At 44.1% G+C, this 17,786-nt stretch overlaps 1 protein-coding gene across 1 annotated transcript in view; it reads left to right on the plus strand.

The window, feature by feature from the left end:
• The window catches only part of tg (thyroglobulin), a 344,749-nt gene that overhangs the window by 305,439 nt on the left and 21,524 nt on the right, over positions 1-17,786 (plus strand). Inside the window, exon 46 of the mRNA XM_069915700.1 lies at positions 3,273-3,380. Within this exon, the coding sequence (XP_069771801.1) occupies positions 3,273-3,380 (108 nt within the window). The remainder of the gene's footprint in view (positions 1-3,272; positions 3,381-17,786) is intronic.

Genomic DNA, 17,786 nt, shown 5'->3' on the forward strand with positions numbered 1-17,786 from the left:
ATTAAAGGTTACGGAGAGAAGGTGGGGACGGGGTACTGAACTTTAAGATCAGCCATGATCTCGTTGAATGGCGGAGCAGGCTCGAAGGGTCGAATGACCTACTCCTGCTCCTATCTTCTATGTTTCTATGTTTCTATACCATCAGGGCAGCAAGTGGAGGAAACGAGGGGATGACAGGTGCCATGGCAAGTAAATCTGAAAAGCAGGACAGGACTGATAAATGGTCACAGCAAGAATGATGGGCATAAATATGTTTATTTTAATGCAAGGAGTGTTGTGGGGAAGGGAGATAAGGGAGATGAACTTGGAGTCTGGATGGGTCTCATAATGATGATGTTGTGGCCACTATAGAGAATTAGCAGCAAGGAGGATAGGACTGGCAGTTCAGTGTTCAAGGTTCCTTTATATTTATGTACATAATACACAAAATCTGTTTCTGAATGTTTGCCCGCAGAGGCACAAAAAGAGACGACCAGCCTGGCACCTCTACCAAGGAAAGAAAGAGAATCAGAATTAGGTTTATTGTCATGAACATGTGTCACAAAATTTGTTGTTTGAGAGCAGCCATACTGTTACAGGTACAAAAATTGCTATGTTATATTTCCATAAATACATTTGTGATAGTACAGATTCTATCACCAATGTGTGTATGTACGCATGTACAGATGGTAGTGTAGGATGACTGTGATTGGCTGAGCATGTAGCCACACCTACTGGCAGGTCTTAAAGGATTGCTCCTAGCCAGACCAGGCCATTCTGGACTGGTCGGCCTACTTGTGATATGCTCCAGTCTTTTAGTTAATAAAAGCCTTGGTTTGGATCAACAAGTCTTTTGGTTCTTTCAAAGCACATTACAACATTATTTACAAATAAATAATTAGTTCAAAAGAGGAGAAAATAGGTGTCTCTGGTTCATTGTCCATTCAGAACCTTGATGGCGGAGGGGAAGAATCTGTCAGAGAGTCCCTTCAGAGACAACGAACATCCTTGGATCTCATCGCCTTCTCAGTGGCCTGCCTCCTGCGCTCCCATGACCTTCTGTCTGTTTTAGGGATGAACCTGAGCTCCAGGCATGCGAGTCATCCTCCTCATCACCAAGTTCTGAACTGACGCCGTTAATGCAAGAGGCCCTTCAGTAGCCCTGCTCACCATAAACACCCTCATGAATCCTGAGCTAATACCACATTCCCATGAGCAGCCTTCAGCCCAGTATGAGGCCTTCTGCTGCCAGGCCCCTCATTGGTCTGCTGTTGTGGCATTCTACCCTATAGAGTCTCTCCCAGGCTCTTCCTTCTCAGTGGGGTTCTCCTTCTCTAGTTCCCTGCATGAGTTCATTGCTCTCCCGGAGTCCACCATCTTGGGCACATTTAGAAAGTCATGGTCCGATTCCAGATAATCAGTTGACTGAGTTTTTTTTTTAAATGGAGGTGACAAAGGTGGTTAATGAAGGTAGGCCAGTAAATGTTGTCTACATGGACTTTAGTAAGGCATTTGACAAGGTCCTTCATGTAGGCTGATTCAGAGGTGCAGCCCCTTGTATATTGTACAGTTGTTGGCAGAATTACAGGTGGCAATGAAGGATACAGGAGTCAGATCAGCTAGTTGAATGCTGTCAATACAACAGTTAGCATAGCGGTTAGTGCAATACTGTTGCAGTGCCAGCGATCAGGACAAATTCAAATCCCGCGCTGCCTGCATTGGTTTTCTCCATGGGCTCTGGTTTCCTCCCTGATAGGCTCTATCAGGGAGGAAACCAGATAACCTACAGAAACAATAGGCTTTAATGCAAAAAAGACTTTGGCTGGCCCAATTCCAGGTACAGGACTGCCAGAAAGGGGGAGGTAACATGACCTTTGTGGCCAGGGCAAAAGGGGAGGAGACTTAAGGGATGAGTCATTAATGGGCGGGCCAGCCTCATATACACAGTAACTGGTAGGGGCTATACAATGGAGGAAAACATATTAGTACACTCCTACCGTTCGAAACGTACCAGGAGTTATTGGGTGTAACTGGACGACACAGGCTCATGGGCTGAAATGGCCTGTTACCGTGCTGAAAGTCTAAATTTTAAATTTGCACTCAATGTTAGCAAAATTAAGGAACCAATTGTGGATTTCAGGAAAGGTAAACCAGGAAAAAACACAAACCAATAATCAAAGGTCGGCAGTGGAGATGGTGAAGAACTTCAAATTCCTGGGTGTTATCATCTCCAAAGATTTATCCTGGGACCGTCATATCAATGCCATCATGAAGAAGGTTTGCCAGCGGCTATACTTCACTTAGAATCTGAGGCAATTTGTTAGGTCACCAAAAACTCTTGCAAATTTCTGCAGGTGTACCGTGGAGAACAGTCTGACTGGTGCATCACTGTCTGGTATGGAGGTGCCAATGCACAGGATAGAGAAAGGCTACAGAGGATTGTAAACTCAGCCAGTGCCATCATGGACATTAGTCTTCAGTCTATTAAGGACATCTTTCAGAGGCCGTGTCGAAAGAAAGCATTCTCTGTCATCAAGGACCTCCATCACCCAGCCTTAGCCTTCTTCACTCTGCTACCTTCGGGAAGGAGGTACAAGAGCCTGAAGATGAACACCCAATGTTACAAAAACAGTTCTTCCCCTTTCCCATCAGATTTCTGAATGGATAATGAATGACAGACACTACATCACTTTTTTTTTTAATCTTCTTTTGCACTATTTATTTTGAAATAAGGATGTATTTCTATCAATTACTGATGTAATTGATAGAAATTTTTGCACTTCTAATGCACAATACAGTTGCTGCAAATCAACAAACTTCATGACAAACTTAATTCTGAGATCTACAGAGAATTGATAGTTTCTTGAAATTGGCTTGTGCAGAGAAGATAAATGGTGAAAAGATGCTACTCTGGCTGGAGACTGACCAGTGGTGTTTCCCAGGGATCAGTTGTTTGTGATGTATATAAATTGGGTGGGTGGGTTAACTAATTATTTCATGTTCTATCATTGTTAAAATATTTCCTCAGATTTTATCCCATCACAAATTCCTTAATTTGCACAATTTTTATTATTTTTATGTACTTACAAAATATTTTATTATTTGGATTAATGTTCCTTAAATTACTTTTATTTTTTCCTAAATCTTTTGTCTTCCCTCTTGTCATTTCTGTGCCCTTTATGCAATTAACATGTTTTTTTCTGTATAGCGAAGTGCTAAATGTCCAACTGTTATATTCTTGTACATTTATATCACTTGGGATCACAATCTCTTTGTGTTCTGTTTCTTCACAGGGACTATTTTATCATCTGCCCTGTCATAAGGATGGCCACTCATTGGTCTAATAGCACACAAGCCAATGTCTTCATGTACCACGTACCCAAAAGTCCCTCTCAGCACAGGTAAGAAAACTAGAGAATCCTTCCAACTGTCTATTTTATTAATTTACAGAAGAGATGAGTATTTATTGCCCATTTCCAAGTTAGCACTATGCATGGTCTTCATTTCTCTTGAAGCACTGTTTAAATCAACTGAGAGGATTCTTAGGCTAATTGAGATGGTAGGGCATCTCTTTGTGCCTGTCACTCACCGTTACAATTCAAAGTTATGCATAGAGCTTATATTTCTAAAGTTAAATTAATTAGTATTTACCCTATCATTAGCTCTTTCTGTGACACGTGTAACAATGAGGAAGGATTGTTAATTCATATGTTTTAGCCTTGTTCGACCCTTGCCAAGTATTGAGAAGAGGTTTTTCATATTTTATCAATAATTATTAATGTTAACCTAGCACCAGACCCATTGGTGGCCGGGTTTGAGGCGGCTGAACAGAGGGCCTTTGGGGCGGCTGAACAGAGGGCCTTTGGGGCGGCTGAACAGAGGGCCTTTGGGGCGGCTGAACAGAGGGCCTTTGGGGCGGCTGAACAGAGGGCCTTTGGGGCGGCTGAACAGAGGGCCTTTGGGGCGGCTGAACAGAGGGCCTTTGGGGCGGCTGAACAGAGGGCCTTTGGGGCGGCTGAACAGAGGGCCTTTGGGGCGGCTGAACAGAGGGCCTTTGGGGCGGCTGAACAGAGGGCCTTTGGGGCGGCTGAACAGAGGGCCTTTGGGGCGGCTGAACAGAGGGCCTTTGGGGCGGCTGAACAGAGGGCCTTTGGGGCGGCTGAACAGAGGGCCTTTGGGGCGGCTGAACAGAGGGCCTTTGGGGCGGCTGAACAGAGGGCCTTTGGGGCGGCTGAACAGAGGGCCTTTGGGGCGGCTGAACAGAGGGCCTTTGGGGCGGCTGAACAGAGGGCCTTTGGGGCGGCTGAACAGAGGGCCTTTGGGGCGGCTGAACAGAGGGCCTTTGGGGCGGCTGAACAGAGGGCCTTTGGGGCGGCTGAACAGAGGGCCTTTGGGGCGGCTGAACAGAGGGCCTTTGGGGCGGCTGAACAGAGGGCCTTTGGGGCGGCTGAACAGAGGGCCTTTGGGGCGGCTGAACAGAGGGCCTTTGGGGCGGCTGAACAGAGGGCCTTTGGGGCGGCTGAACAGAGGGCCTTTGGGGCGGCTGAACAGAGGGCCTTTGGGGCGGCTGAACAGAGGGCCTTTGGGGCGGCTGAACAGAGGGCCTTTGGGGCGGCTGAACAGAGGGCCTTTGGGGTGGCTGAACAGAGGGCCTTTGGGGCGGCTGAACAGAGGGCCTTTGGGGCGGCTGAACAGAGGGCCTTTGGGGCGGCTGAACAGAGGGCCTTTGGGGCGGCTGAACAGAGGGCCTTTGGGGCGGCTGAACAGAGGGCGGTGAAATGGTCTTCATTTCAATGTCATGTATTAATGTTTGCCACTCTTGTGAGAGGAGTTATTTTGATCAGAGGGTAAGATGCTGCCCCACCCACTCATAGACAATGGTTACATGATATGATGTCATATTTAACTTTGGAGAAAATTATGTTCCATAAGTGGCTCAAATATAAACATTTTCAATCTTTGGGGATTTTTTTAATTATTTTCACATCCCTAATGAGAATCTTAATTAGGTTCATTAGGATTGTGTTTCTTTTTATTTTTACTGGCAGTTATTTTTTCCCTCTATATTGCCATACAATTCAGGAATTGCTTGGGGGTTTAGATTAGTTAATTATATTGTTTTTTTTCTCTTTTTCCTTTTTTCAATTTACCTATAATACCATTGCATAATAAATATTTTTTTCTGACATCGTGCTTGCTTGCTTGCTCTATTATAGTTTATAAATCATCGTTCCTAGGTTTGTATTGATGTACTATTTTATAAAATTCAATAAAAATATTAGACAAAAAATAGTGGGACTAGAATTAAATTTTAAATAACTCAAATAAAGATAGTAGGTTCTCTCTCCATTAGTGAACTAGCTGTGCAGATTTGAGGGATAAAGGGATCAGATTCTGCCCATTATTTTATCTGCTGACATGATTTTTTTTTAAACATTGTAATGATATAAAAACACGACTGGATATTTTGAGAAGGTCTGGGTTTGGCTTTTGTCAAACGTCACAAAGTCCTGGAATATTCTTGGAGACAGAGGTCTGAAGTGTTCACATAGCAAAATGAAAATAAATCTGACTGTGAAGCTGCTTAAGATGAGAGGGGACAAGATTTGAAGGGAATACGAATAAGATGTATGTGAGAAGAGAAAATGGTAGAGGTGGGCACATTTGTAACATTGAAAATAATTTGGATAAAAGCATGGATAGGAAAGATTTGGAGGGAAAACAAGAAAATCTGCAGATGATTAGGTCTGGTGCAAGACAGAAAGATCCTGGAGCAACTCAGCAGCATCCATAGAGAGGGCGAGGCGGTCGGGCACGAGGGCGAGGCGGTCGGGCACGAGGGCGAGGCGGTCGGGCACGAGGGCGAGGCGGTCGGGCACGAGGGTGAGGCGGTCGGGCACGAGGGCGAGGCGGTCGGGCACGAGGGCGAGGCGGTCGGGCACGAGGGCGAGGCGGTCGGGCACGAGGGCGAGGCGGTCGGGCACGAGGGCGAGGCGGTCGGGCACGAGGGCGAGGCGGTCGGGCACGAGGGCGAGGCGGTCGGGCACGAGGGCGAGGCGGTCGGGCACGAGGGCGAGGCGGTCGGGCACGAGGGCGAGGCGGTCGGGCACGAGGGCGAGGCGGTCGGGCACGAGGGCGAGGCGGTCGGGCACGAGGGCGAGGCGGTCGGGCACGAGGGCGAGGCGGTCGGGCACGAGGGCGAGGCGGTCGGGCACGAGGGCGAGGCGGTCGGGCACGAGGGCGAGGCGGTCGGGCACGAGGGCGAGGCGGTCGGGCACGAGGGCGAGGCGGTCGGGCACGAGGGCGAGGCGGTCGGGCACGAGGGCGAGGCGGTCGGGCACGAGGGCGAGGCGGTCGGGCACGAGGGCGAGGCGGTCGGGCATCATCATCTGATTAAACAGGTATAAGTACAACCCATTGAAACAGCATTTTACAGTCCTTGGTGTAAAACATGCAGGTACTACCAGATATAATGTACATACGCAGGCCAAGTAAATAAATATTGTTTTGTACATTAAAAAGTCTTGGATAGTATTGTGAGCAGTTCCTTTGGTCGTTCAGCATTCTCACTACCTGTAGGAAGAAGCTATTCTTCAATTTGGTGCTGCAGGCTCTGATACTCCTGTATCTCTTCCCTGACATGAGCAGCTACAAGATGCTGCATTCAGGGTTGAGGATACCTTCAATGGTTTTGCATGCCCTCTTCAGACAACAATTCTGGTAGATCACATGAATGAGGGAGGCTCCACTGATGCTCTCTGCCATTCATGTTCCTGTAGAATGACTCCAATCCATTTTCCTGCAGCAACCAACTGTGATGCAACTAGCTAGGACACTCTCGATGGAGGTCCTATACATTATTGACATAATGGTGGCCAGTGGCCTTGCCCACTTCAGTCTTCTCAGGAACTGCAGTCACTGTCTCACCTTCCTGACAAGTGAGATGTTAAATGTCCATGATAGGCCACTGGTTAAATGAACTCCAAGGAACTTGGTACTCTCCATTCTCTCTACTACAGGGTTGTTGATGTTTAGTGGAGGGTGGTCATTTTTGTGTTCCTGAAGTCCACAATCCAAGATGGTCAGTCCTAGATATCTCTCTAAAATAACTATATAACAATTTACAGCACAGAACATGCCTACTAGTCCATTTTGAACATCATTTGCCACCTAGTCCAACTGACCTGCATTTGGCCCATAACCCTCAACACCTCTCCTGTCCATATACCTATCCATCCTATCCTTGAATATTAAGATCGATCTCCCTTCTACCACCAGTGCTGCAAGTTCATTCCATACCCCCACCACACTCTGCATGAAGTAATTCCCCCTTATGTTTCCCTTAAACATTTCCCCTTTTACTCTCAATTTATGCCCTCTTGTTTGAATCTTCCCCACTCTGTGGAAAAAGCCAATCCACATTGTCTCCATCTGTCCCCCTTATAATTTTGAATACCTCTATCAAATCACCCATCAACGTTCTACACTCCATAGAATAAAGTCCTAGCCTGCTCAACCGTTACCTGTAACTCAAACCCCAGCAACATTCTCTTAAATCTCCTCAGCACTCTATACTATTTGTATCCTTCCTGTAATTTGGCAACTAAAACTGCACACAATATTCCAAATTTGGCCTCACCAATGTCTTGTATAATTTCAAAATAACATCCCAACTCTTGTGTTCTAAATTCTGATTTATGAATGCCAACATACTAAATTCCTTTTTCACCACCCTATCCACATAGGATTCAACTTTCAGAGAATTATGCAAATCCTTTGTTCTACTGCACTCCTCAAATGGCTACCATTTAATGTGCATGTCCTATTTTGATTAGTCCTACCAAAATGTAGCACCTCACATTTAACAGTATTAAACTCCATCTGCCATCTTTCAGCCCACTCTTTTAACTGTCCTATATTACCCTGTAAGCTTTAATAATCTTTCTCACTGTCCACAACACCCTCAACCTTTGTATCGTCATCAAATTTACTAATCCTATTTTCCACCTTATCATCTAGATAATTTATATATGGCAAACAGCAGTGGGCCCCATTTCCGATCCCCGAGGCACTCCACTTGAGACCCGCCTTCAATTTGACAATTTTCCACCACTACTCATTGGCTTCTCCCACACAACCTTTGCTGAATCCATTTCAATACTTCTTCATTAATACCCGATACTTCCACCTTCCCTGCTAACCTCCTATGGGGAATCTTTATCAAAATCCTTAAAGTCCAAATAGACAACATTTCACCGTCTTCCCCTCAACCTTTTTAGTAACCCCCCTCGAAAAACACTGCAAGATTTTTCAGAGATGATCTACCATGTAAAAAACCATACTGACTACTCCAAATCAATCCCTGTCTTTCCAAATAGTTGTAAATACCATCTCTAAGAACACTTTCCATTAATTTATCCACCACTGACATCAGACTTACAGGCCTATAATTACCCGGTCTACTTTTGGATCTTTTTTGAACAGCAGAACAACATGAGCCCCCTCCAGTCCTTTGGCACTTCTCCTGAGGCCTGTGACATTTTAAATATTTCTGTCAACAGTCACACTATTTGTTCAGTAACCTCTCTCAGGATCCTTGGGAATATTTTGTCAGGATGTGGAGATTTATCCACCTTGATCTTTTTCAATATAGCCAACACTACCTCCTCAATAATTCTTATATTATCCATGAGCTCCCTACCATATTTCTTCACTTCATCTGGCTCAACATTCTTTTCCTTAGTAAATAGTGAAGAATAGTTTAAAGTTTAATCCATCTCCTCTGGCTTCTCACAGAGTCTACCACCCTCATCTTCAAGGGATTCAATTTTATCCCTTACTATTCTTTTACTTTTAATATACTTATAGAAACTTATATATTTTTTACTTTTCCTGCCAAAGCAGCTTTGTATCTCCTTTTAGCCATTCTAATTTCCTTCTTAAAAACTTTCCTTGTATTCGTCAAGTAGTTCATCCCTTCCTTGCTATTTATACCTTTGTACACATCCTTCTTCCTCCAAACCAAGTTCCCAATATCTTTCGAAAACCAAGGCTCCCTACAGTTTCTAACATTTCCTTTAATCCTTATGGGGACATACCAATGCTGCGCTCTCAGACTTCTTTGAATATCCTCCATTTATCAGCTAGATTCTTACCTGAAAATAACATCCCAATCCACACCCTCAATCTTCTCATACCCTCAGAATTTGCTTTCTTCCAATCAAGAATCTCAACCTTCGGCCCACCTCTATTTTTTTCCATTACTAGCCTAAAACTAATAGTATTGTTATCACTAGACCCGAAGGGTTCCCCAACTGTTACCTGACCTACCTCATTCCCTAATAGGAGGAACAATACTACCCCTTCAAGTTGGTTCTTCTATGCATTGATTCAGAAAACTTTCCTGAATACACTTAAACTCTACCCCATTCAGCCCTCTTACTGTATAGGCATCCCAGTTAATGTTTGGAAAGTTGAAATCTCCCATAACTACCACTTTGTGTTTATTACACATATATGCAATCTCCTTACAAATTTCCTCCTCTAATTCCATCAGCCCATTTGGTGGTCTATAATACACCCTCATTAATGTATTCATGCCTCCGCCATTCCTCAATTCCACTGGATGATCCCACCAAACCATCCTGCCACAGCACTCTCTCATAAGCAATGCAACTCCTCCACCTTTTATCCCCCTGTTCTATCATGCCTAAAACAACAGAATCCTAGAATATTTATCTGCCAAACATGCCCTTCCTGCCACCAAGTTTCACTGATGGCCACAATATCGTATTTCCATGTGGCCATCTGTGCCTTAAGCTCATCTTCCTTATTTACTATGCTCCTTGCATTAAAATATATCCACTTGAGAGACTGTCCTCCACATATTTTTTTTTAAACCAACTACCTTTACCTTCCTCCCTCCGTTTATATTTTCATTCTGTACCTTCCAGTCTAGGTGTTATTCTGATTCCCACCCCCCTGCCAAACTAGTTTAAACCCTCCTCTACAGCTCTAGCAAACCTGCCCATCAGGATATTGGTCCCCCTCCAGTTCAAGTGCAGCACATCCTTTTTGTACAGGTCTGACTTTCCCCAGAAGAGATCCCAATGATCCAGCAATCAAAACTTCTGCCCCCTGCCCCAGCTCCTGAGCCACATTCATCCTCCACAACTTCCTAGCACTTGGCACAGGCAGCAATCCTGAGATTGCCACCTTTGAGGTCCTGCTTTTCAACTTCTTCCCTAACTCTATGTAATCCCTTTTCAGGGCATCGTACCCACTTCTAACTAAGTCATTGGTCCCCACGTGAACTAGAACTTATGACAGCTCACCCTCCCTCTCCAGAATGCTGTGGATTCTATCAGAGACATCCCTGACCCTGGCACTGGGAGGTAACTTACCAACAGGGATCCCAAATTTCATCCAGCAAACCTCCTATCTCCTCCCCTAACTACAATAGCCCTACTTATTAACCCCTTCCCTTCAGAGCCAAAGGTCCAGCCCCTGTGCCAGAGATCCAATCTGCAGATCATTTATTCTCCTCCTCTCCCTCCCCCCCGCCCCACCCCATCCCACCCCACCCCCAGTAGTATCCAAAGCAGCATATTCATTGTTGAGGGGGAACAGCCACAGGGATACTCCACATTGCCTGTCTTCCCCCCTTTCCTCACAGTCACCCATTTCTCTGACTCTTGAGGGGCGACTGCCTCCCCATAACTCCTATCTATCACCACCTCTGCCTCCCTTGTGATCTGCAGTTCATCCAGCTCTACCTTTTGCAGGTGTAGTCATCAGGAACATCTATGCTGTCCATGACCTCCCACATCCTGCAATTAGAGCACTCAACTGCCCCAACAGTCTCCATCGTCTGCTCTTCAATTTAAATTAGTTATTTAGATAAACCTGAAAAGAGACTTACCTCTGCTCACCAAAGACTTGAAGTCCCACTCCTTCAGCAAGCCCTCCTTTTTATTGGTCCCTGCTAATTTACTTAATTACCCAATTAAACCCTCCCACAATAATCCATTACCAGCAGTCACCAGACTCATCTGGCTGAAGGCTCCTCACCAATGAACAGCAAAGTAAGCTGTCCTTTCCTTTTTAAATTCTCCCGCCCGACCAACATCACTAGGGCTCCCACCCAACTTTCAAAATCACCCCACAAAATTAATTAAATAAATTATTGATGGGGAAGGAAAAATAAGGTTGGGGGAAGGGAAACAGGAATGAGGAACAGAGAGAGACCAGGGGAAGGGGGAGTCAATGAAATTGGAGGTCAATCAATCTGGTTGGAGACATCTAAGACCGAAGATGAGGTGTTGTCCTCCAATTTGAATATGTCCAAAACTTGGCAGTATATGAGGCCATGGTCAGACATGTCAGGTTTTGATTAATTTTGGCTGAATGCAGGCAAATAATGCATTCAGCAGGGGCCATTGAGGCTGAAGAGCCTGTTTCTATACTGTAGAACTCTGAGTCTATGATAATAATTGCCTTCCCTAACATAGAAGTATGGGATGTGGCTTTTTCCCCAGGAAACCTGCAGCTATACCACCTTCAGTTTTGCCCTTCAACCTCCTCGCCATCCACAGTAGCTTATCAATGGTCCAGGCCACAGCCTGTAAATTTCTTGAATCATTTTCTGAAGTTGCTTTCCTGTAATCCAAGATAGATGACCAAATTGGAATGGAAATTTGTTAAGAGCTGATAAGGGAGGAAGAGAGTTTTCACATTCAGGAGGATACAGATGCTCCAGTTATTTCGGCAGCGGAATCACTCAACGGGACTGAATCTAAAAGCATGTGAGGTCATCAAGGCAAGGGAGTAAAAAATAAATGGGGTACTTCGTGAAACAGATGGATCTTGGCATACACTGTATGTCCATAGATCATTCAAATTTGCAGGATAAGTGTATAAGATATTTTAAAAAGGTGACACTAGAACAGTAATCAATGCTTGAGTTTGGTAAATAGTTCTAGTCACCACATTACAGGAAAGATATTATTTGATTGTTACAGGCCCAGAGGACACTTATACAGGATGCTGTGCATTGAATGCCAACTCTGAAAGTTAATATTATTATGAAGTAGTTAAGGAAAATATTATAATTTTTAAGTGCACTTTGGTCATTCTGGATTTTCATCATGATGGTGGACCTTTGTGCTCCTGGCACACCTGCAGTTGCTGTCAGAGTCTTATGCTAGCTCCATAAGGAGCTTGTCAATTGACATTACCTGTGCAATTTGGAGAGAAGATCTAGAACAGATGGGTTTTCATGGAAATTCACATATTCAAGTTTACTGTCATCTGACTGTGCGTATACAACATGATAAAACAGTGACTGTGGTGAACACACAATACACACAGTACAGAATGATCAGATATATAATCAAAAAAAAGATATCTAAATATTTGGGATGTTTTGCATGGTTGCAGGCTTCAATTCATCAATCTCACAGCCCATGGGAAGAAACTATTACCCGGTTTAGCAGTCATGAGTTTGATGTTCCTGCACCAGCTCCTTGATGGTAGTGGGTTAAAGATACTGTGTGCTAGATGGAAAGAGTATGCTCTAATTTCTTGAGCCCTATTTAGACAGCACTCCCAGTAGGGTCACAGGAGGCTGAAGAGCGGTTACATGACTTCCTCGAGTCGGCAGATTGGGCTGTGTACAAGGACTCAGCTGAGAATATGAATGATTACACCAGGGCTGTCACAGACTTTATTAAAACAGATGTGGATAAGTGTGCTCCCACCAAATCATTCAGGGTTTTCCCCAACCAGAAGTCCTGGATGAATAATGAAATCTAGATCCTGCTGAGAGCCAAATCACAGGCATTTAAGTCCGAAGATCCAGACCAATACAGAAGGAGCAGGATGACCTGCAGAAATCTATCTGCCAGGCGAAATGGAGATTCTGGATGAAAATGGAAACAAAAAGGACACCTGACAGCTGTGGCAGGCCCTAAGCGCCATAACCTGCTATAAAACCAAATCCGGTGAAGTAACAGACAGCAAAACTTAGCTCCCAGAGGAACTCAATGCTTTGTACACCTGATTTGATGACAGTAACAGTGAAGAAAAACCCCTCCACACCTCCATTAACCCTAATGATCCAAACCTGTCCGTATCTGAGGATGACACACGAGCTGCCTTCAGGAGAGTGAATCCATCCTGGACGGAGTACCTGGCTGAGTATTAAAGATTTGTGCTGACCAATTTACCAATGTATTCACAGATATCTTCAATATCTCACTCCAGCAGGGCATGATGCCCAACTGCTTTGAACAGGCCTCAATCATACTAGTCCCAAAGAAGAGTGTAGTAACCTGCCTTAATGACTATCAGCCAGTAGCACTGACAGCAGCTCATGTCTGAGCGGTGACATGGATCCAGTCCAGTTTGCCTATCATAGAAATGGGTCTACAACAGATGCCATCTCACTGGCTCTACACAAAGTCCTGAAACACCTGGATGGTAAAGATGCTCCTTGTCAACCCCACATCAGCATTTAACACCATCATCCCCTCAGAACTGATCCCCTCAAGATCTGGGACTCAACACCAGTTGAGATTGGATATTTGGATCATGGATTTCCTCACCTCCAGACCACAATCAGTGAAGATTGCTAAGAACATCGCCTCCACAATCTCTATCAGTACCGGAGCCCCACAGGGATATGTTAGCCCCCTGCTCTACTCACATTACACCTTCAACTGTGTGGCTCAGTATGACAATAATGCCATCTACAAATTTGCCATTGATACCATGTAGTGGGTTATATAAAGAAAGGTGATAAGTCAGCTTACAAGAGGTCGATTGAGAACTTGGCTGAATGGTGCATCAACAACAACCTTGCTCTCAATGTCACCAAAACTAAGGAGCAGATTGTTGACTTCAGAAAGGGAAAGGCCGAGGTGTGCAATCCAGTGATCATTGGGAGATCAGAGGTGAAGAAGGTGAAAACATTTAATTTCTTGGGAGTCACAATCACGGAGGATCTTTCCTGGACCCAACACACTAATGGCATCATGAAGAAAGCAGTCAGTGCCTCTACTTCCTCAGGAGTTTGCAGAGGTTTGGTAGGACACCAGAAACCCTGACAAATTTCTACAGAATTATGGTGGAAAGTGTGTTGACTGACTGCATCACAGTCTGATATGGGGTCACAAATAGCCTGAGTGTAAACCCCTCCAAAAGGTAGTGGGTACAGCGGACATCACAGGCCAAACTCTCTCCAATATCGAGAACATCAACAGGGAATGCAGCAGTAATTATCCACTCCACCCAGCACATGCTCCATTCTTGCTGTTACCCCTCCACCATCAGACTGAACAACAAACTCGATCAGAGACTCATTTAAGGACTAATACTTGTGCAATTTATTGTTTATTTATTCTCTCTCTACTGCACCATTCATTACATTCATTATCTGTTTACAGTTCTTTATTTGTTTACGTGTATATGGAGTGTACAGGATTTTTTTTGCACTACCATGGCAATTCTGCCTGGCCAGCAGGAAAACAAATCTCAGGTTTGTATGTGATGTCATGTATGTACACTGACAATAAATCTGAAATCTGAATTGTTGCCAACAGAGGAAGGGAGACCCCAATGATCTTTTTGGCTGTTTTAATAATCCTCTGTATAGACTTCCGGTCTGATTTTTTTTTTACCACCATACCACACAATGAAGCAACTAGACAGGACACTCTTAATGGTGAACCTGTAAAAGGCCGTCAAGATGTCTTCACTTCAACAAGATATCAAGAGCCCCGAATTCAAGCAATTGAATTGCTGGGAGTGGTGGTGGAGGCTGGTGCAATAGGAACATTTAAAAGATTCTTAGATAGGCACATTGATGTAAGAAAAATAGAAGGCTGTGTGTGTGAGATAGGAAAGGATTAGATTGTTGTGGAGTAAAGTACAAAAGTCGGCAGACAGCGTGATTGAAATAAAAGCACGATACTGGAAGAACTCAGCAGGTCAAATAGTATACCTTGATCATAACTTGATGCAGGACTCAAGCCCAAAATGTTGGTTCTGCATCTTTATCTTGCTATAAAAAAAAGTACACTGTTAGATCTGCATTGTGTTTTTATTTAGATTGTTGTGGAGTAGATTTACATAGGTTGGCACAACATCGTGGACCGAAGGGCCTGTGTTGTAATGTTCTATGTCCTCAATATCCAGTTAAGTTCATCTATGAATGCTGTTTCTGCTGACCTAACTTCGGCTCCAGCAATGTCTCCATTGAAAATTCTCATTGTTAATTCTCATTGTTTACATCCATGAAATTACTCCACTCTGTCTCTGTAACTCGCTCCAGTCCGCCAGCCCTCTACGCTTCCAAATCTGGCTTCTTTTGCATCCACTGCAGACTCTGCCTCATCACTGTGGCTGTGTCTTATGGCCATGTTCAGGAATTTTCTCATAACTCTCCACCTAGATGGTTGGTAAAGTTTACTTATTCATCTTACTTTTTGGATCAACTCCCCTAATGTTTTTTTTATTTGCTCCAGTGTTAATTTTTTTTTCCCCACAGTTGTGTTTCCTTCAAATATTTTAAGATAATTTATAATATTAAACACATTATACCAAGATTGTGAGGTTTGAGAGTGTTACCATTGACTCGTGCTGGTATTTCTAGAAACTCTTTTAGATTTCTTGAAAGTATCACCATGAATATATGTGTATGAATTGGACAATTCCTGCAAACATACACTTGCAGGTAAAGATAAATAATGAATGAGATAGACTGAAAAGGAGATACTCAATCCATAGAAAAAGTGAGATCAAACAGATGAATAATCCAACTGCTCCTTCTTCAGCCTGCCTGAGTTATGGAGCTTGGAATTTTGAAAACTTACAACCTATATTTGTTCTCCATGAGCCGAGTAAACATTCATTTAGCAATCTGTAGCTGTATCACACCCATATATTTTGTGGCAGCAACATATCAAAAGCAAAAGTATTTATATCACATTCTGCAATATTTATAAGTATTTCACTCTCAGCTATCATTTCTTAATTCAGTTGTCCTCGTGTTGTGGTGTATGTTATCCACGTCAGTGACTGGCATTGATTACAGATGATCCACTGCATACGATAAAAATTGCCTAATAAAGAAACTCCAGTGCTGAAGGCCAAGGTTCGTTAAAAACCCAAAGTGTGGGCAGTGAAGCTGAAGCTAATGTAACGGCAGGGCTGCCACTGGTGCAAATCAGGGGAGAGCAGGAAGTAGACGCACAGTGCTCCCTTGCAGGGTCTTACTGACAGGTCCATATAGGCTGAAAAAGGACCTAATGGTATTTTATTTAAAATCATATGACTGTGGGGTCCTGGCCCAACATGGCAGTACCTGTGTTTAGCAGTGGCCATGAGGGGTTGCAGCCTCCAGTGGACCAGTGATGTAGCATGATCAATTACCACTAGCAGACTCGACACAGGCACGTCTTCACCTGCTTCCAAGGCTGGTTTGAAAGAATGAGACTAGGGCGGCTCAGCCTTTATTGGGGAATATAATGGGGAGGAATTACAGAGTCAGGTGGGCCAGCCTACAGCATAAATGCAATGTCGCATTCCACCACAAGTGGACTGGTGCAGGGCACCAGAAATGGGGAGAACATCCCCACCCCCAAACTTTGAGAAGTAGAAACAGAGGAGAAGACCCTAAGGAGGGTGACCACAATGGTGGACCAGCAAGGGGCTCTTCAGCTGTGAGCTGTTGGTGACTTGCGGGTGAGGAACCTTCACAGACTGCAGGCTGCTGGTGTGGTGACTTGAGATGAAAGGATTCAGACCAAGATATGGGCTGCTGAAGATTGGCTCATGAAGACCACGTATAAGAACCAGGATTTGAGAGGGTGTTGAAGGCATGAAGGGCTTCCACAGGGCCCTGGGTGCTGAAGGCTTCCTCATCACGTTGGAGGTTTGGATCTGTGCTTAGGTTGCCGATGGTTTGAACTGATCTGCAGACTTGTGCGGCTACAGGAGTGCCTGAGGCAAAACCCCGGACACTCAGTGACAGTGATTTCATGTAACATTATATTTCTGTTTTATTACTGTGGTGTTATGTTTCCTCTATTGACTACTGTATATATGGAACTGGCCCACCCACAGATGACTCATACCCTATGACTCCTCCCCCGTGGTCCTGAGCCATAAAAGTCGAGCCACCTCTCCCTTCCCTTCATTCCTATACCTGGATCCGAGACAGCAAGGTTCTTCTGTATATTAAAGCCTATCGTTTCCTCAGTCTATTCTCTGTGGTTACTGGTAGTACCTATCAATTACATGACTACAAACTATCTGATCTAAAATATTTTCCTCCTTAAATTACTCCCAGCTGCTGAACACCAGTATATTTATTCAGTATGAAACAGGCACTGAATTGTTAACACTTAGCAAGATACAATAGTCACAGGTTCCTTCATTTACCTTTGAAATATAGTTACCTAGCTTTGTTGATCTGTCGCACCTGAAGTCAGAATTTACAATGAGTTATGCCCGACTGAGCGCAAAACAGAGATTGCTGCAGCCAAAATTCTTTCAGTTTCCCTCCGTGGAGTTCATATCCCTGCTGTTGCTCATGTGTTTACTTCTGATAGATAGTGAAAAACATTGTTTGATCTGTCCTTTTAAAATATTGGCTGTCTCCTCCAAGCCTACAGTTAGCTATAACTGATGTGGCTATACTAATAATTAATTCAGGAATCCTGTCAACTTAATGCCTTACCAATGTTGTTCCATTCCCCTTTCAGCAGACTTTATTTCCAAAAATGAATTTAATTCACAATAAATTA

This window comes from Narcine bancroftii, chromosome 2 (genome assembly GCF_036971445.1).
Source record: "Narcine bancroftii isolate sNarBan1 chromosome 2, sNarBan1.hap1, whole genome shotgun sequence".
Taxonomy (NCBI): Eukaryota; Metazoa; Chordata; class Chondrichthyes; order Torpediniformes; family Narcinidae; genus Narcine; species Narcine bancroftii.